This window comes from Leptosomus discolor, unplaced genomic scaffold (assembly GCF_034619465.1).
Source record: "Leptosomus discolor isolate bLepDis1 unplaced genomic scaffold, bLepDis1.hap2 HAP2_SCAFFOLD_41, whole genome shotgun sequence".
NCBI lineage: Eukaryota > Metazoa > Chordata > Aves > Leptosomiformes > Leptosomidae > Leptosomus > Leptosomus discolor.
The window spans coordinates 79637-100455 of NW_028237908.1; the positions used below are offsets into that span (position 1 = coordinate 79637).

The 20819-nt window shown below is 50.6% G+C and overlaps 1 protein-coding gene across 1 annotated transcript; it reads left to right on the plus strand.

Moving 5' to 3' along the window:
- Nucleotides 1–12777: 12777 nt before the first annotated feature.
- On the plus strand, nt 12778–13743 carry LOC147412392 (olfactory receptor 14C36-like). Its single transcript, XM_086481382.1, has one exon. The coding sequence runs from the start codon at nt 12778–12780 to the stop codon at nt 13741–13743; it is 966 nt and encodes a 321-aa protein (XP_086337508.1).
- The last annotated feature ends 7076 nt before the right edge of the window (nt 13744–20819 follow it).

A 20819-nucleotide genomic window follows, 5' to 3' on the forward strand; every position in this document is an offset into this window, starting at 1 on the left:
CATTCAATAAGGGTAAATATAGGGTCCTGGACCTGGGGAAGAATAATCCCATGCACCAGTACAGGCGGGGTTCGATGTCTTGGAAAGCAGCTCTGCAGAAAAGGACCTGGGAGCTGTGGTGGACAGCAAGTTAACCATAAGCCAGTCATGTGCCCTTGTGGCCAAAAAGGCCAGTGTTATCCTGGGGTGCGTGAAGAAGTGTGTGGCCAGCAGGTGGAGGGAGGTTCTCTTCCCCCTCTACTCTGCCATGGTGAGGCCACAACTGGAGTGCTGTATCCAATTCTGGGCCCTCCAGTTCAAGAGGGACATGGAACTAGTGGAGAGTGTCCAATGGAGGGCTACTAAGATGATGAGGAGACTGGAGCATCTCTCTTGTGAGGAAAGGCTGAGAGACCTGGGGCTCTTTAACCTGGAGAAGACTGAGAGGGGAGCTTATCAACATTTATAAATATGTAAAGGGTGGGTGTCAAGAGGATGGAGCCAGGCTTTCCTCAGTGGTGTCTAGCGACAGGACAAGAGCAACGGGCACAAACTTTAGCACAGGAAGTTCCGCCTCAACATGAAGAAAAACTCGTTTACATTGAGGATGGCAGAGCATTGGAACAGGCTGCCCAGGGCAGTGGTGGAGTCTCCTTCTCTGGAGATATTCAAAACCCACCTGTATGCAGTCCGGTGTAACCTGCTCTGGGTGAACCTGCTTTAGCAGGGGGGTTGGACTAGATGATCTCCAGAGTTCTCTTCCAACCCCCACCCTTCTGTGATTCTGTGACCTTGAGGAGAGGAGCCTGGGCATGATGAGGGATGCTGTATTAGCCAGTGGCACATGCTGACCATGAATAAGGCCTGCTGCACACAGGGCTGTATTAGGGGGAGCGTGGCCACCCAGACAGGAGTTATCATGGCCCTTGACTGAGCACTGGTGTGGCCACATCTGCACTAGTGTATCTGCAAGTGGAGCGCTCTGTTCTGAAGGAATGAGAAGGAATGGGAGAGGCTCCAGATGGGATCTGCCAGGATGGGGTTTGGGGCCTATGTGGAGGGCTGAGGGACCTGGCGTTCTTTAGGCTGATGAAGTGCAAGCCTAGGGCTCTATAGTAACTGCTTGAAGGGTGGTCCCAGAGATGATGGAGCTTTTGTCGCTAGTGGGAAGAGAAGGAAACCTCCACAAAGTGCCGCTTGGAAGGTACAGACTGCATGTGAGGAAAAAGAAATTTCCCTCAAAGGGTAGCCTTGTGGTGCAAGAGGTGCCCCAGAGGGAGTCTGGATCAGCCCACGGCTTTGTGTTTCAAGGAACAGGTGGTGAGGGTGGAGAGACGTAAGTAAATGTATAGAAATGCTGAGGGCAGAGCTGTGTGGGAAAGCAAGATGGGTGTGTGCAGCCGGCAAGGGAAGAGGGGCAGGCGTGGCAGAGTGCAGGACAGCCTGCAGCAGAGATGGCCGAGGGCTCTGGCAAGGCTCAAAGGCCCAACAGGAGCAAGGCCTTGGGCCCCTTGGCTATGGCAGTGGCCTCTGCCACCAAGGCCTCCCAGGCAGAACTTTCCGTTTCTCCTTCCCCGTTGCTTGGGGAAGGCGGGAGGGCTTGTCCAGTTTCCCTGCCTTTGGCACTGCTCCCCCTCACACCCCACCGCCCCCGGGAAAAGACCTGAGCCCCACGCGAGGGGCAGGATCTGCCTGCCCAGGGCCTGAGGCTCAGGCTTTGGACTTTCTGCTGGGTGAAGCAAAGCCAGGGTTTTCTCAGCACTCCAGCCCCCTGCACAGGGCCTTTGCCTGCCTGCAAGCACAGCCTCCAGTTCTCTGCTCTAAGGAGTCCCTGGGGAGGCTTTGTCAGCAGTGGCCCTCAGTGGGGCCAATCAGTCCTTCAAGGGACTTCGGGATTTGCTTCTGACTTTGACGACTTCAGAAGTTTGCTCTGTCTCTTCTAAGTAGCTGAGACTCCTTTACTTAAGGCCAAATACCCCACGGGGCTCATTAAAAGACAGAAAGCCCTAAGGAGCGATTTCTATTCCTTTCATTTTTTTTCAAGTCTTAGAGATTTCTACAGCTAATTGGAATCCTTTCAGAATGTAGGTACAGATGAAAATCGAAATGTGCACCTAATTAAAATTAAATATAAAATGTATCTTTATTTACTTTTCACTTTAGAGAAGAGGTGACAGAAGCATTCTGCAATTGATATTGATGCACAGTGTCTCCTCAGGAGCTCTGGACAGCTGGGAATAGCAGTCCCTTGAGGTCTGACACTGTACGGACAGCTTTGCTCCTCACCTGCTCTACCTCCTCATTGCTGTCTTTGGCCAACGGGGATTTACATCCTGTCTTACCTCAGACTTCTCCACTCAAGTCTGCAGACAAATGTCACATCTCCATTGCACCATCTCCCACCTGCTTTCCTTAGAGAACTGCCTGCACACAGGCACAGAAGGTCTTCTCCCATGTGCAAGCAAAGAAAACAAAAGAATGACCAAGTCTCATCAACAATAAAACACACTCCTCAACTGTGTGCTAAGCACAAGGTGTCTCTAATAAGGTGTCTTTGACAAAGGATAATCCTGTGAGAAATGTGTTAGATCAATAGATACACAAAGGTAGGTATAAACCTAATGAATGAGCTGGCGAGAGAAAACTAAACTACTGAAATTCTTTTAGCCCCTGAAGCTCAAAGCAGCTGCATAGGTGAGAGGTGTCTGAATGAACAAAGTGTAAAGGAAGGTGGAACATGGAGAATGATAGAAAAGGCCTTTGCCTGGGCAGCTGGCTTCTGAAAAGATGACTTTAGAAATGGTCATTTTATCAGGACAGGTGAAATTCCATGAAAAGGTAGAGAAATCAAATACAGCGTGTAACAGGCAGAGTAGTGGTAATGCAGTTACAGAGGAAGATCACCATCGCTTTGGCAAAGACCCAGCTGGCCCCTGGCCTCACACCTCCTCAGCCACCATGGCCATCACCAGCCCCTGCACAACCCAGCTGCAAGCTCTTGCTCTCCCAACTCCCCAGGCACCTGGGACCTCAGCAGCAGCTGCAAACCCAGGGGCTGCCTCCTGGCCTCCCATTTCCTCAACCCCCTGTGAGATCACAGGCACCTCTACCTGCCAGGATCTTGCTTCTGCCCTGTCTCCTACTCAGGCACAGGGGACATCCCCAGCAGCTGCACATGCCGTGGTCCTGCTCCGCACCTCCTGGCTCCTCAGCCAAGAGGAGCTAGCCAGAAACGGGAAGAGATCCAGGACATGCTTCTGTCCTGTCCCCTCCTCAGCCATCACTGACACCCCCCGCAGCGGCACAAGCCTGCTGCACACTCCTGCCCTAGCAGCTCCTGAGCCATCAGGGACAGCAGGAGGAGCTGCACAAGGCAGGGGCTGCTCTTGACCTGTCCCCTGTGCAGCCACCTATGACGCCACCCAGCACGACCCATTTAGCTTAGTATCCCGTTTTAATGTGAAGCAAGAACAGCGTGGGTAGCACTGACCCAAATGTTCTGAATTTTCCTTCCACAAAGAAACCTCAGAGCACTCCGGAGAGTCTGGCGGCTCTCAGCGACCCATGCAGTACTTTAGCCCTCCGGCAGCCTGTTCTGGGCAATAAAAGCCTTCATGTCTGAGCTGTGAGTGTAGTTCACTCACACGCACCTCACTCAAAAAACCAGAGGTGGGGAATGCTCCACTTGCACTTTTGACACTGACACTTCCTTACGGAGCCGGTTACCACGTCTGCCCCAGCCAACTGCAGCTTCTTCCGAGCAGTCATGGGGATGAGTTTTCCCCCAGAGAAGTTCTTCAGGCAGCTCAAGGGATGTTTTACTTCATTGCTGGGCGTCACATGTCAGTGATTCACTCCAAAGGTTACGAGCTGACCCCTGTTACACGCCCCACAAACGCAGACACTCCACAAGAAGCGGACACCTGACTAGGATGAAAGATTCCACAGTGAGGAATGATTAAGGCCCTGCCTGGAACCTCCTCTATTACTCCTGAATTTGACACCTTCTGGATGGAAGAACTAAGGCTAAAAATGTGCTCTACTGCCCATCGGAACACGCACAGAGTTTCAATGTAATAAAAAGCATTACAAAAGAAAGCTGACAAATCCTTCATGCAATTGGAATTTGAGAAGTAAGCTTGCACTGAACAAGGCAGAGCTCTCCTACATGTTTTCTGATTCCTAAGGTCCATTTCTTCCCAACAAACGTATGAAGAAACTGTAAACAGTTTGCCACCTAATTTTAATAGAATCATTACAGCAGTCTTAAAAAAAAACCAACCCACAACCATAAAAAACCTCACACTCAAGGATTTCAGGAAATAGATATTGTCAGCAATAAATCCATTCCTTTAAACAGGAAGGCAGATACAGAAAATGACACTCTGCTGCCACAGAAAATGACATGACATTTTCTCAAGATGAAACTCAAACATATTAAACATCAGTCGCTGAGATCAGCTGCTTGGGGTTGGGCCCAGCCAGCAGCAGATCTCGGTGTTCAGGAGCTTTCCAGAGGTTTTCCTGCTGTAGGGAAACACCAGGGGAGCGACGAGACCCGCCCAGAGCCGGCAGCTCTTGCGGGGAGAGGCAGAGGGGCCGTTGGCATGGCCAGAGCAACGGCTGTCCCCGGCTGTCACTGCCTGCCCACAACGGGAGCCTGTGGGGAGCAAAGGAGCGGAGCGAGCAGCTCCCGCGGCATTGTGCGGGGAGGGCGCTGAAGCGCCGCCAGTTGGAGAGGCCGAGGGCGCTCATCCTCCCTGACCCTCGAGGCAGAAGGGTGGGCACTCGTGGCAGAGCCAAGGCTGCAGCTCTGGCTGGACACTCTGCACCACCGGCCCCGGCGGTGACCAGTGCCTCCAGCCAGACGGAGCTGCTGAAGGGAGAGGCTGCGGTTCAGCCCTCAGCCTGGGGGAAGGGCCTTGACCTTCCTCCTGGGGAAGGGGTGGGGAACAAACGCAGCTGCAAAAGCTGTGCTCAGGTGGAGGACCTCCTGCGGCAGGTGGCTGAGCTGCAGGAGATGGTCACAAGGCTGCAGAGCGCCAGGAGGCAAACAAGGAGAGAGCTAGCTGGATGCAGGGGAACGCAGCAGCGGAACCACAGCCTCTGGCCAAAGAGCCTGAGGTTCTTCCACCAGCACACCCAAAACCGCTCCCTCCGGCCAAAGAACCAAAACTCTGCCACTGGCACACCCAAAACAAAGGGGGAAGCCAACAACAGTGAGGACTGGGAACTGGTGCAAGGAAGATCCAGAAGGAGGAAGAAGATTTCCTCAAAGCCTGAGGTGCTCCTGCAGAACCACTTCATGGCTCTGCAGAATGAGGAGGGACATAGACAATGCCTTAGAGTTGGGGAAGGCGGATAGATTGGTTCCCCGAATTACAAGGGCAACCAAGAAAAAGTGATGGGCAATAGTAGTGGGAGACACTTTTTAGGGTTACTGAGGCGCCCATTTATCGACCTGCTGTCTAGAGAGTTTTGCTGCTCACTGGGGGCTAGGATGAGGGATGTCACAGAGAGGCTATCAAACTTGGCACCTCCCACGGAGCACTCTCCATTGCTGCTGTTTCCCTTGGGCATCATTAACACAACCAGAAGCAATCTCAAGAGCATCAAGAGGGATTCCAGAGCCCTAGGAGAGGCAGTGAAGGACTCAGGGGCCCAGGTCATCTTTTCACCAGTCCTCCCAGTCAAAGGAAAGGCACTTGAAAGAGCCACCAGATTCAGGAAAATCCATGAACGGCTGAAGGAGCGGTGCCACAGCCAAGGCTTTGGCTACTTGGACCATGGGACTCCCTGTGAGAAGCCTGGTCTCCTGGGGGCTGATGGGGTACATCTCTCAGAGAAGGGGAGAACACCTTTGGACAAATGTTAGCCAATCTAGGAAGGAGGGCTCTAAACTAGATTTGCTGGGGAGGGGATCCTCAATCCATCTCACTTTGAGGCCAGTGCCAGAAATAGATGCCCTGGTCGTGGAAATGGATCGCAGGCCAGTGAGAGAGCACATCAAGTGTAAGAGAACGAATTCCAGCCAGAAAGCACTCCAGCTCGTAAGTCGGCTTCAGTGGGGGGAGGAGCCCACATAAATGCCTCTATGCAACTCACGGAGTGTGGGGAACAAATAAGAGGAGTTAGAGATTTGTGCACATCTACAATGCTGATGATGTTACAGGCATCACTGAGACGTGGTGGGACAGCTCCTATGACTGGTATAGGCTCTTTAGGAAAGACAGGCAGGGATCCTGGTGGGCAGCAGGATGGCCATGAGCCAACCATGCGCTCTTGTGCGGGCCAGAGGCTATGATCTGGTGGAAGTTACACAGACATGGTGGGACAGCTCATGTGACTGGAATGTGGTCATGGATGGCTGTGTCATTTTCAGGAAAGACAGGCCAACAAGGCAAAGTGGTGGAGTTGCTCTTTACACAAGAGAGCAACTAGAATGTATGGTGTTCCGGCAAGGGGTGGATGAGGAGCGAGCTGAGTTTGTGTGTGAGACTCAAAGGGCAGGCTAGCATGGGAGATATTGTTGTGGGTGTCTGTTACAGGCCACCTGACCAGGATGAGGAAGTAGATGAGGCCTTGTACAGGCAGCTGACAGCAGCCTCACAATCACAGACCCTGGTTCTCAAGGGGGTTTTTAACTACCCAGATATCTGCTGTAAAGGCCTACACAGCCAGCCATTCACAGTCCAGAAGGTTCCTCCAGTGCATCGATGATAACTTCTTGATACAATTGGTGGATGAGCCAACAATGAGGGGAGCACTGCTGGATCTCCTCCTCACTAACAAGCCAGGACTAGTTGAAGAAGTGAAGGTCAAGGGCAGCCTTGCCTGCAGCGACCATGAGATGATGGAGTTCAGGATCTTGTGCGATAGGAACAGAATACCAAGCAAGATCACAACCTTGGACTTCAGCAGGGTAAACTTTGGCCTTTTCAAGCAATTGCTTGGGGAAATCCCATGGAACACGGTACTAGAAGGTAAACAGGCCCAAAGTAGTCGGTTTATGTTCAAGGACAGTTCTTCTAAGCTCAAGATGTGAGCATCCCAGTGGGTAGGAAATCAAGAAAAGGAACTGGAGACCCTCATGGTTAAACAGGGAATTAATGGTCAAACTCAAGTGGAAGAAGAGAGTCTATAGATCTTGGAAGGAGGGGATGGCCACTTGGGAGGACTGTAAGGCTCTTGGAAAGCTAAGGCCTCCTTGGAGTTTAACCTTGCAAGGGAGGTCAAGGACAGCAGAAAGGGCTTCTTCAAACACGTTGCAGATGAAACTAACACCAGAGGCAATGCAGACCCACCGTTGAATGAGGAGGGTGTCCTCGTGACAGAGGATACAAAGAAGGGTGAGCTACTGAATGCTTCCTTGCCTCTGGCTATACTGCTGGAGACTGTCCTCAGGAGCCCCAGACCCCTGAGGCCCCAGAGGAAGTCAGGAGAAAGGAGGAGTTTGCCTTGGTTTATGAGGACTGGATTAGGGATCAGTTAAGCAAGCTGTACATACATAGATCCATGGGCCCTGATGGAATGAACCCGTGGGTACTGAGGGAGCTGGCAGAAGTCATTGCTAGATCACTCTCCATCATCTTTGGTAAGTCATGGGGAACAGGAGAGGTGCCTCAGGTCTGGAGGAAAGCAAATTTCACTCCAGGCTTCAAAAGGGCAAGAAGGAGGACTCGAGTAACTACAGAGCTGTCAGCCTCACCTCCATCCCTGGAAGTCTTCAAGATGAGGTTGGAAGGAGCCTTGAGCAACCTGGTCCAATGGAAGTAATCCCGGCCATAGCAGGATGGTTGGAACTACATGATATTTGAGGTCACTTTGAACCCAAACAATTACATGATTCTGTGATTCTATGTTTCCATCATTGACTTGTGCAAAGTGATTGGGCATCAGCAACTTGTGTTTCTCTTCAATGTGGATCCATCTGTTACTTTTGGGAGAACAGAGGTGTCCTTTTCTTTGTTGAACACTTGTTCTTCTCAGTAAGGGGAGGTGATAAGTCTTGGGTCTCCAGATAATGGTGCAGCAATTATATGGTAACAGTGTTCCTGTCTCCTAATGCCTGTGCAATCAGGTGTGGAATTGTGGCATCAGAGGAGAGAAGCTGATGGTGAGGAGATCCTGAGAGATGCCCTGAGGCAGCCAGTCCCTGGGTGTCAGGGTGTGTGGGCAGGTGCCTAGGGTGGTTATCACCTCCCAGTGCCTGTTCTTTGCAGCCTGAAAAGGCAGGTAATCCCGCTACATGGACACACTACCTAACAGAAGAGTTCCTTGCCTACTCCAGTGAAACCCATCGAGTCACTGTTTGGTGCTGTCAGAAGAGCATGGTTGAGATATGGACCCAAGCCACCTCTTAGGATTCCATGATTGTGACACAGACATAACATTAGAGGACACCATGGTTGGGATGTGAACACAAACCACACTTGAAGGCATCGGAGATGAGATAGGAACCCAAGCCCCAACTCACTAGAGGAATCACCCCAGCAGATGTCCAGATGGGCTTGAGATGGAGGGGTGCACTTGACCACTGAAGCCATTGCAGGTGTTATTCAGGAGTGTGAAACATGCACCGTAGTCAAGTGAGCCAAGCGAGCAAAGCCTCTGTGGTGTGAAGGATGGTGGCTGCGATATCAGTACAGAGAGGCCTCACAGATGGGTTATATCACACTGCCACGAACCTGCCCAGGCAAGCACCATGTGCTTACTGTGGTGGAAGTGACAACCAGATGGTTGGCAACATGCCCCGTGACCCAAACCACCCCCCAAAGCACCATCCTGGGCCTTGAAGAGCAAGTGCTGTGGCACCCCAGAAAGACCTGAGGCAGACAGCAGGATTCATTCTGAAACACCCTCAGAAGCCCCTGGGCCAGGGAACGTGGCAATGATTGGGTGTGCCACATCCCCTGTCACGCACCAGCCTCCGGAATGAGTGACCGAGAGAAGGTTAAGGGCAAGTGTGAGAGCAAAGGGGGTTGGGAAATACAAGGGGTGGGATGCAGCCTGGGCAGAAGCTGTTGCTGAAGATTTTTTGCACAGTGTCAAGGACTGCTCTGTTTCTGACTTTGCCCCACCAGTGAATAGACCGGAGTAGTGAGGCTGCAAGAGGTTGGGGGGAGACACAACCAGGACAATGACCCCAAATGACCATCTCAAACCCCAAGTTTTCTTGCTTTTTACTCTTCCTTTACCCCCGTCCCACTCAGGTTGGACGAGGGAGGTGATCAAGCTGCAGGGTGGTGCCTAATTTCTTGCTGGGGTTAACTCACAACATCTATAAACAAGGAAGAGGTGATGAGGAATGGAAAAGTCCACCATGAGAAGTTAGAGTTGAGGATCCTGAGAAAAGGGAAGAAGGCAAAAAGAGAAAAGACTCTGGCCTGCTGAGGGATCTCCTTGGAAGAATCTCATTGGCTACAGCCCTGCAGAGAAGACGGGTACAGAGCCTTGTTTGATGCTCAAGGATCTTCTTACCATGATCCACAATGGTTCACCTATGACATTCTGGAAGTCACATAAAGGTGGCAGGAGACTGGCATGGCTGAGAAAGGAGCTGCTGGCTAAAACCAAGCATGAAGGGGAAGCCCAGAAAAGGTGGCGGCTGGCTGCCTTCCAGCCTCCTTGGTTCTGTGATTGTGGGAGGAGAGGGACACTGCAGAGCTCTTGGCAGCACTGCCCTCTTGCCAGGAGCTCCCTTTGTCCCAGGCAGGCAAAGGCAAGGTCAAGGTGGCTCTGATGCAGAGGAAACCTGGGGGTGTTCCATGAAGGATACAGGTCCTGATGTCCAGACTCTGGGAAGGGACAACATGTCCCTCAGGCATTGCTCAGGCCTCTCCTGGGCACAGTCTGATCTGCACGGTGCAATGGCAAGCGCAGGTGTGGGACACTGTAGGACATCCTGTGGTGGAGACGCTCAAGGGCTCTGGCAAGACACAAAGCCCCCAAGAGAGCCGAGGTCTTTCTCCCCTTGGCTAGGGCTGTTGTCTCAGCCCCCAAGGCCTACCAGAAGACACCTCAGCCTTTCGGCACCAGCACCTCAGTGCCTCCTCAGCCCACCCAGGACAACCCCAGAAGCAGAGGACCTTGGCCCTGCCCTTGGCACTGCACATCCCCACATCACCCTGCCCCAGAAGAACCCTGAGGAATGGGTGAGGGACAGGGTCTGCCTTGCAGGGGCTGGGGGACAGGGCTTGGTCTTTTGGCTTGATAAAGCACACCAAGGGTTACTCAGCATCAGAGCCCCCTTCACCTTGCCTTTGCCTACCTGTCATCACTGAATCCAAGTTTCTCTTTCAACCAGCCCCCAGGGAGTTTTTGTCAGTAACGTCCCTCAGCGGAACCCATTAGTGCTTCAAGAAACTTCGGAGTTTGCATCTGACTTTGACTCCTCCAGAGGTTTCCTCAACTTCCTCTCAGTCTCTGTGATCCATGAACTTCACACTAAACCACCGGAGAGATAATTAAAAAGTTCTTGGGCTGTTGCTGTGCTGCTGATCTGGGCTGGGCTCCTGGGACAGAGAGAGCTCCTAGCAAGCAGGCAGAGCTGCAGGGAGACAGCTCTGCCCAGCAGCAGCTGCTCTGCCAAGCGCAGCAGGGCTGAGGGGGCTGCCTGTGGGCATCAAGGAGAAAGGAGCGGGGCAGAGAAAGGTTGAAGGCAGGGGAGAGTGGGAGGATGGCTGAGAGCTCACTGGAGGAGAACTCTTCCCAGCCTCTGACACAGTAAGTCTCTGGGTGCAGGGCGATGTGTCGGTGGTTCCTTGCAGGATCTGCTGAATGTGTCCAACCTCTGGGATCTGTCTGTGATGGAGAAGAGGAAGACGGGCTGCAGAGCAGGGCTTCCCTAGTGCAGTGTGAGAGGGACAGGGCATGACGGTTGCCTTCTGGTGGGGATGGCTGTGGGCTATGGACCTGGGCATGCAGCCTGCGGTGCCCAGAGCTGTCCTCCCAAACAGGTTGTCCTCACCCAGGGGGCTGTGACCTGGAGCAGGGACTCTGTCATCAGCCAGGATCAGCACTCAGCTTTCCCAGTGAGCTCCTCATGGAGCTGTGGGGAGAAGTTGTGGGTGGAAGGGAGATTCCTAGCAGGGCAGGGCAAGGATCTTCTGCTGTTCAAAGGGTGCTGTGCTGCTCAGGACTTCTCACTGTTCCAGATCACCCCCAGAACAATGGCAGAGGAAGCTTCTCAAGAAACACATCAAGGCAGGGTTTACCTGAATGGGATGGAACCTGTGCTTTCAGTCTTCTACTCTTAATCACCTCAGGGGTGGAGGGAGGGTTTGGACATGGAAATTATTCTCTCCGTTTGGGAGAAGACACTGAAACTCCAGATGTGTTTCACTTGGAGCTTTCTAAGTCCGGGAGTATCAAAAACAAACCACCTTTGGATTACAGGCCTTCCCAGCATCAACTCTCCATCCTCATCAGCAATGAACTCATGTTCCCATCAGAGCCTGGTGCCACGGAGGTGCCCCTGGGCAGTTCTTGGCTGCCAGGAGGTGTATGCAAGGCTGAGCTGCGTACACAGAGCATGGGATGGGGTGTGTGAGTGCTGCCAGGGAGGAGATGTGGGGACAGAGAAAGAGTTCCTGACAGGGACAGCTCCAGGCAGCAGAGACCTGGGCAGAGAAAACTAGAAATGTCATGGCAGCGGGAATTCAGAAAGCTCCTGACCCAACACAGAGAGCTGCTTCTGAGCAAGCCTCCCTGGTCACCTCTGCCCCCCAGCAGACCCTCTGCCCTCAAGCTGAGGGGGGTCCAGGGCAGATGCTGTCTCTTCTGCAGCAAGAGCTGCAGTAGAGCCAAAGTGCATCTCTCCTGACACATAAACCTCTTCCTTCTGCAGAGAAAAGGGACTGAGAGCAACCGGCCTGGGATGTCACCAACGTGGAGGTGCTGTGCTCTGCTGTGTAAGGAGAAGGCTTTCCCATGTGCCAGCTGTCTTTCTTTCCTTTTCCCCATTTGCAGAAGGATCAGGGTATTGCTTCGTGTTTTTCTTTTCTTCTTTCTGCTGCTGTTTTTTCTTGCTTATGGAAGCTCTGGGTTGTGGGGATATCTCAGATGCACTTTGAGATACTGGCTCTGGGAGGCTGTGGGCAATGCAGCGTGTGGAAATTACAAACAAGCTGACTCTCCCTTCAGGAGATGCTGGGCAGAGTTTTTCAGGCACCTGAGCATCTCCCAGGGGTAAAGGGGTTGAAGTGCCCTTCCCCCGTGTTGGGGGCACTTCAGCAGGGGAGGATGGGAACCTACTGACAGCCCCATTCTCCTCGACAGGCACGCTGCTGGTATCATGTCTGGAGAGAGCCTGGAGATGGAAAATGGCTGTGAGAAAGGTTCTGTGTTGGCCGTGAGTGATTCCGACCCAGACTTTGCTGTTCAGGAGAGCAGAGTTGGAAGGGCTGGGTCCCTCCCTGGGCTCTACCCTCTCAGACACAGCTGGTCTGGGTGCTGACTCCATCACACTGCAATAAATAGGGACAATTGTCACATGGTCACTGAGGCAAAAGCCTCTCACTCGACTGAAGGCACCCATTGCCAGGAACACCTACCGAATGCACGGGCTGTTTGTCACCTCTGCAATAGCACAGGTCTGACTTCTCTGGAGCCCGTGGGCAGAGCCCCTGCTCGTCAATCCTGCACCTACAAAAAGGAACTGATCGAAGTTCCTCCCAAAAAAGAAGTCATTTTGTGTGTTTTCTCTGAGAAATGGCATAAAACAGGCTCAGACAAAACTCTCCTCACTTGTCAATGTCTTCTCCTCTTTCAACAGTCTCCCATTCCTGCGGTGAAACAATGTCCAACGGCAGCTCCATCACAGAGTTCCTACTCTTGAGATTTGCAGACACATGGGAGCTGCAGCTTTTAACCTTCACGCTCTTCCTGGGCATCTACCTGGCTGCGCTCCTGGGCAATGGACTCATCATCACTGCTGTAGCCTGTGACCCCCACCTCCACACCCCCATGTACTTCTTCCTCCTCAACCTCTCCCTCATCGACCTGGGCTCCCTCTCCACCACTCTCCCCAAAGCCATGGCCAATGCCCTCTGGAACACCAGGGCCATCTCCTACTCGGGATGTGTTGCCCAGGTTTTTCTCTTTATCTTCTTGATCACAGCAGAGTTTTGTCTTCTCACCGTCATGGCCTACGACCGCTACGTTGCCATCTGCAAACCCCTGCACTACGGGACCCTCCTGGGCAGCAGAGCTTGTGTCCACATGGCAGCAGCTGCCTGGGGCACTGCTTTTCCCTATGCTGTGCTGCACACGGCCAATACATTTTCACTGCCCCTCTGCCAGGGCAATGCTGTGGACCAGATCTTCTGTGAAATCCCCCAGATCCTCAAGCTCTCCTGCTCAGACACCTACCTCAGGGAGGCTGGGGTCCTTGTGGTCAGTGTCTGTTTAGGCTTTGGGTGTTTTGTGTTCATTGTGGTGTCCTACGTGCAGATCTTCAGGGCCGTGCTGAGGATCCCCTCGGAGCAGGGACGCCACAAAGCCTTTTCCACCTGCCTCCCTCACCTGGCCGTGGTCTCTCTGTTTCTCAGCACTGGCTTCTTTGCTTACCTGAAGCCTCCCTCCATCTCCTCCCCACTCCTGAACCTTCTACTGGCAGTTCTGTACTCGGTGGTGCCTCCAGCAGTGAACCCCCTCATCTACAGCATGAGGAACCAGGAGCTCAAGGACGCCCTGAGGAAACTGATGACTGGTTGCTTTGCAGAAGCACCAATGAACTGCCCATCTTCCCCTGCATATCACTAGTAATGGAACTCATTACAGGCCCAGCCTCTCTTTGGTGGGTTGTTTGATTTGGTTTCTTTGGGGTTTAGCTTGCTCGGGGAGTATTCTGTCCTCAAAAATGTTGCCATTCTTCATCCTATTTCTATGTCAGTCTCTGCCTGCCTTGTGTGCCTCAGAGACTTTGTGTAAATAAGGAGCTGTGCTGTCTGCGTGTTTAAACCAAATAAAGGACCCTGCACCGACTTGTTTGTCTGAGTTCCTTTCTCCAAGTTCTTTTCTGGAGCTGCAAGGTCAGCATCTGTGTGCAGAGGTGGAGGGGGCAGTAGCCACCCTGAGCTGGGTCTGCCTCTCAGCCTCACCAGCATGGCCATGGCCACCACAGCCCACTGTCTCTGCAGAGCAGCACCACCAGTTCAGGGTCTGTGGGGAGCCTGGGGAGGGGGTGCAGGAATGCCTGTCCAGGTCAGCAGAGATGAGCTCTGTAGGGAAAAGTCTCTGTGAGGAGATGGGATGTCCTGGGAGAAGAGCAGGGCACCGTGTGTGTGTGTGCAGGGGGGACATGGAAAGAGAAACCCTTTGGTGTGGGTGACAGCTCAGGTCAGGCTGCCCTTTCCCTGGGTCCAAAGGACCTTCCTGAGGATCCCCGAGGCCAGTTTTCTCCTGCTGTCGTGGGGAGCAAGTTTGGCACATGGGTTTGCAAGGTACCTGGGTTGGGGATCTCCTCAGCATGCCGGCTGGATGAAGGTTCTCTGTGGCCTCCGTTTCCTTCTGTGACACCAGTCCTAGCAGAGCTGCTTTGCTGGGCTCGACTGGGGAGACGGCAGAAAGGAGTCAAGATTCAGGGAAGGGCTGGGCTGGCTGGGCTGGCGAGTGCCCCCGACAGGAAACAGCATTGAGCTGGGGCGGATTTAGGGCACGGACTCCTATTGGGGAGAAACTGAAGACCTTTATTGTTTGCCACAGCATCATTATATCCTTTTCTCTACTAGCACACGCACCACTAAGTAAGCTGTGACTGGTGTACAGGCATTGTCCACGTGCCACTACCACTAACACCATTGGGTGCTGTCCTGCAGGCTTGTGTTCTTCTCGAGTCTAAGGGTCTGCACCTATTTACTTCCCTGTTCTCTTCCTTTACTCTTCTTCAAGGCTCAGGGCAGGACCTGCCTGAATCCTGTCAACTCTTTCCATCCCTTGTTCCTCCTTAATTCCCCCTTTTCGTTTTTCTACCGTATAGACAGTTACTAACGTTCAGAGGATCATTCCCTATATGCAAGATAAGAAACATGGTAATATTAAAATTATACATGTGATTATACATAAAATCAATAACCCAACCTTGATTAAGATCTCCAACCGTTCCCTCAGGCCCCGATTGTTTAATAAGGTAGCCAAAGGAGCCATGAGGATGCTAGCTGCATTACAATGCACACCTATCAACCCTCGTAATCCAGTTACTTCTTTCCCAATTACTTCTACATTATCTATGTGTAGTCCAACAAGGCACGTGTGAAAAGGCTGTTCTGGTTGTGCCATCAAGACGTAGAAGGCTGTCTGGTTCAAGGCATGAGCCAAAGATACCCGTATGTTACTGCTGTTCTGGGGTGTCAGCGTCGGTGTCAGCGTCTTCATCATATGTCCCATAGTCTGTATTGATGTGATCAACACTTCCACTCCCAGCAGCGTGATTAGGTAGATCGCCATCCCCATATTTTGTTTTTTCAAGCCACAGCCTTACACACTGCACTGGAATCCACTCTGGTCCTTCATCTGAGGAAACACAAGCATACCCTCTACCCCACGTTATTAACATGAATGGTCCTTCCCATTTCCCTCTCTCTAGCGAACGCACCCAGACCTTCACATTTGGGTTTAGTGTATCTGACATTCTGGAACCTAGGCTTAAAAAATGTTTAATTAGAGGTGGTTGTTGGTCCCCTATGTCGTTTCTAAGGTCTACACAATTCAAGACACAGACCAGCTTCCATAAGCTTATCTGCGGGCTTTCCCCCTGCATTCCCCCTTTTGGTTTTTGCAGCATGTTTTTTACAATTTGGTGAGTGCGTTCAACGATTGCTTGTCCTTGTGGAGAGTGTGGAATGCCCATGACGTGTTTTACACCCCACATTTGTAAAAACATTTGTGTCTTTTTGCTGTTATATCTGGGACCATTATCTGTCTTTATAGTTGCTGGTATTCCTAATACTGCAAAGGCAGCAGTCCCGTGTCTAAGAACGTCCCTTGCTTTTTTCCCTGCATTCAGCTGTTGCCCATATCGTCCCTGAATAGGTATCAACTGAAACACGTACCCACTTCTGGCTTCCCAATTCTGAGATGTGTCACATCTGATGGCCATAATTTAAGCGCTTGGAGACCTCGAGGGTTAACTCCAGTTGGGCCTGCGGCCGCAAATTGTTGACAATCAGGACACATACGCACAATTGCATGAGCATCATTGCAGGAAAAACAAAGTAGTTTTTGAAGAGCTCGAGCAGATTGGTAGAAAAATTCATGTGATAATTGGGCTTGTTTGAAGATTTGTGGTGTAGGCGCCGCCCAGGCCAGGGCAGTCAATCTGTCTGCTTCCCAATTCCCTTCTGCTATAGCTCCAGGTCAAGTAGTACGGCCTCGTATATGTAGTACGTAAAAATCACTTACCCGGTTGTTGACCAAACTCCATAGTTGTTTAAACAGGGAAAATAACTGCTCATTATTGACATCTTTTAATGAAGCTTTTTTTATTCTTTGAACGAGCCTGCAAACCTACTGTGAGTCAGTGACTATGTTCAAAGGTTCACTCCACCTTTGGAACACCTTAATAACTGCAACCAGTTCTACAATTTGGGGCATTCCTGAGACTGTACGAATCTCCCTCTCCCATTTTCATCCTTCTTTCCAAACTATCACTGCTCGTCCTCATTTTCCTGAGCCATCGGTAAATACTGTGCGCCCAGGTACGGGAACTGGGCTGCGTCAGGGTCGGGCGATGATGTGCTTGTCTTTAAAAGACACGAATAATTTGTGTGACAGTAAATGAATACTGATATTTCCAGTAAAATTCAGCAGCGCAGTTTGAAGGGGTAGACTATTTGCCATTCTCCATCCCAGACAGTCTTTTGTAAATGGTACATAGAGAATTAATACTTCTTGTCCTTGTAATTGTACTGCCCGTTTCCGCCCTTTACAAATTAACATTGTAAACATCTCTGCCCTGGTTATAATGGTCTTTGTTGGCTGATGTAGCAGGAAGATCCGCTCTATGAGGATGAGGGGGTCTGCTTCAGTCTCCACCTATTGTCCTAATAATGCCATGGGTTGAGAGGATGTGTTTATAATAAAAAGTTGGAGGCCAGGACCCTCCCTTAGTCGGCCTGCTTGCCTTGACTGAATTGCAAGTTCAACAAGGGCTAGAGCTTGTTGCGCTTCCAGTGTTAGACTACGTCACGAATCCAAGGCAAGATCACCCTTCAACAACATGAACAAAGGCTGTAAAGTATCATTATTGATTCCCAGTAGTGATTAACCCAATTGACAGCACCTAAGATTTTTGGCAGATCATTTAGCGTTGTGATTTCCCATTTCAAGACCACCTTCTGGGGTTCTACAGTTCGTTCCATTATTTTCCACCCCAGGTAGCGCCAAGGGGGTTCCTCTTGTACTTTTTCAGGTGCTACCTCGAGTCCATAAAACTGTAGGGCCTTCAACGCTTCATTGACCACTTCCTTCTAAATTGTCAACTCAGTCCCTGCAATCAAGATATCGTCCATAGAATGATACACCAGTATCTGCGGGGGCTGTTCACGAACCCCAGAGAGTGCCCTTGCCACACACATTTGACAGATAGTAGGGCTGTTCTTCATTCCCTGAGGCAAGACAGTCCAGTGACAGCGTTGCATGGGTGCACTATTGTTAATAGCTGGAACGGAGAAAGCAAAGCGAAAACAATCCTGCTTTGCGAGGGGAATTGTAAAGAAACAATTAGATCCATTACTATTATCGGCCAATTTGATGGAAATATTGTGGGAGAGGGGACTCCGGGTTGTAAGGCTCCCATACTTTCTATCACAGCGTTGATCTGCCTCAGGTCATGTAACAAGTGTCATTTCCCAGTCTTTATCTTAATGACAAAGATTGGTGTGTGTGGGAGGACACTCATGAAATAAGGGACATGTGAACAATCCAGCCTTTCCAGAGAATCCGAGCTGGGACGTACCGGAACTGCTGAAAGCGTAAACAACTTGCGGTGCAGGGGGCATGAACATCTTACAGGGGCAGGAGAAGAGACAGCCGCCATTAATGACGCAGTTTTAATTTCCTAAAGAAGATGGGTGTGAACATTTGTGAACGTGACTTGAAAAGGACTCACAATGTGGCCAGTCGGGTTGGACTATGGGCCGTTATTTGCGATGAAGCCAATCAGTATTTATTGGGTGTGGTGGAGGGTTATAAATTGCACTGGAAACACGGAAATAAAGGTTCACTTGTTAGATCACATTGATCGTGTCAGTGTCCTCACGCAGCTCCCGCAAGTGGTGCCCGAACAGGGACCCTCAGATTCCTCAGAACAAAGTTGCAATACTTGGAGAGGAAGAGGGTGGAAGGCCGACCGAAAGAGATCCGCTGTCCCGGCGGAGTAATTAAAAAAAAAAAAAAAAAAAAAAAGATACAAAGAGTATCAGCGATCCGCCCAGTCGCTACGCGGTGACTCACATAGTTACCAGGAAGGAGGAGAGAAAAGGAAGGTGCGCACCTCATCGTGAAACGGTTATGGAATCTCACCCTCACCAGGTGAGCGGTCGGGGAGACAGATGGGGTTGGACAAGCAACAGGAGGCTGTCCTAAATCTGCTCCAGCACATACTCTTAGTGAGAGGACTCAAGTATGAATCCTCGGCTCTTAAAGGGCTGTTATTATGGGCATGGAATAGAAGTTTAATCTCTTCCATGGGAGTTGCTTTTGAACTCGCTATGTGGGAGGCCATAGGGAAAGAGTTATGGGAAGATATAAGCTCGGGGGGAGCGAGAGCAAAAGAAGCAGGCAAGTACACCACGTTATGGAAATTGCTTATGGAGATGTTGCATAGTATGAAAGCTGAAAGGGCTGCTGCAGCTTCTGCCTTTGCTGCCTTTACCCCCTCCTCAGGCGATTTTTTGCCAACAACTACTACTTCTACCTTTTCTACGTGAATTTCTGTTCCTGTTCCACCTCCCTTGACCCCTGCTAATCAGACACAGACAGCGAGTTTGGGGGCTAGTGGGGCCTCTGCGGGGACCGCACCCTCGGAGGAGGAGGTGCGCCATAATGGTGCCGACCCGATCGCAATGAGAAGGGACTCAGAAGAGAACGTGGAAAAACTACCAGGGGGCGTGGGCAAAGAAAAGGGGGAAGTACGAGAACCAGCAGACCCACCCGAATCCCACCCCTATCCTGACGACACAACGACCCACCCAGAATCCTGCCCTTATGGCGACGTCACAGCGACCCGCCCAGAATCCCACCCTTACCCCCGTGTCACAGTGACCCGCCCAGAATCCCGCCCTTATCCCCGCATCACAGCGACCCACCCGGAATCCCACCCAGAATCCCACCCAGAATCCCGCCCCTCTCGCCAACAGGAAGAGTTTTCTCTTCCGGAAAACGAAAGAGAAAAAAAAAGAGCTGTTTGATGAGCTTTTGCGGTAAGTCGTGAACAAGCTATCGGAATTGAACACTAGAGAAGATGATAATAAAAAACATCCACAAGAGTCTCCGGACACTATTATTCAAAATAATTCTTTTGCTGTACCATCGTCACCACCAGTGCCTTTGTCAGAAATGCCTGTGCCAACTACTTCATTTTCAAATACGTTATTAAATGAACAAGAACCAGGATGAAGATGGAAAGGAGTTATTCGTGATGCTTTAATTGAAGGAAATTTTCTTCCGTCTGCCTTTCCTATTGTTACAGATCAAGCAGGAGGTAGAAAATGGGAACCATTTGATTGGAAAATCTTTGAAAAAGCACGTTTAACAGTATCACAATATGGGCTTCAATCTAGTTATACTCAGCAATTATTACAAACTATTTTTACAGCAGGTGTTTTGTTACCACTTGATTCACAACAGATTGCTAACATTCTTTTGTCCCCTTCTCAGCAGCTTATGTTCTCCAAGGCCTGGCAACAACTCTGTGACCAGGAGGCTGCACGACCAAGGCAGCAAGGGGATCCATTGTATGGGGTACAAGCACAAATGCTAACAGGCCAAGGTCCTTTTGCAAACGCGGCTTTACAACAAGGTTTTTTAGGAGAGGCATTACAATTATCACAGCGGTTAGCTTACCAAGCAATGTTTTCAATCAGGGAACCAGGAAAAGTATATTCCTTTGCCAATATTAAGCAGAATCCACAAGAAACCTTTTCTGCTTTCATTGACCGTTTACATCAGGTTATTAAAAGTCATCCAGATTTGGATGAGGCAATGAAGGAAAAGGTATTTAAAATTTTTGCTTTTGAAAATGCTAATGATAGAACAAAAAGAGTTTTAAGTACACTACCTAGAGATGCTCAAGTAGCGGATATGCTTGAAGTTGTAGAACGCACTACTGGTACTGCATCTATGCTTGCTGCTGTGGTATACAGTGCAGTTCGACCCTTCTTTAATAGAATGGCAGGAAGTAAGCAAAAGAAATGTTTCAATTGTGGAAAAATGGGTCACCTTGTGAGCCAATGTAAACAGCACGCTCAACACGCTGGTAAAAACTGGTGTGTAAATTGCAAAAAGGATAATCACCACACTCGTGACTGCCATAGGCAGGGAAACTGGAAATCGAGCGCGTTATTCCCTCGTGTGATGACAGTAAATCAGGGATTACCTGCACACTCTCCAATTCTGACTCAAAAATCAAATCCGGAATCAGTTCCCTCCATGCTGCCACCTCAGGAAGTGCCGGAGTGGATCTGGAAACCACAATAGATTCAACACTTTTCAATACTGAAGTAGCCTTAATAGACACAAATTTAAAGGGACCATTAGGAAAGGGACTATCAGCATTATTAATTGGCAGGTCATCCACATCACGTCAAGGTATTTTTGTATTACCAGGAGTTATTGACGCA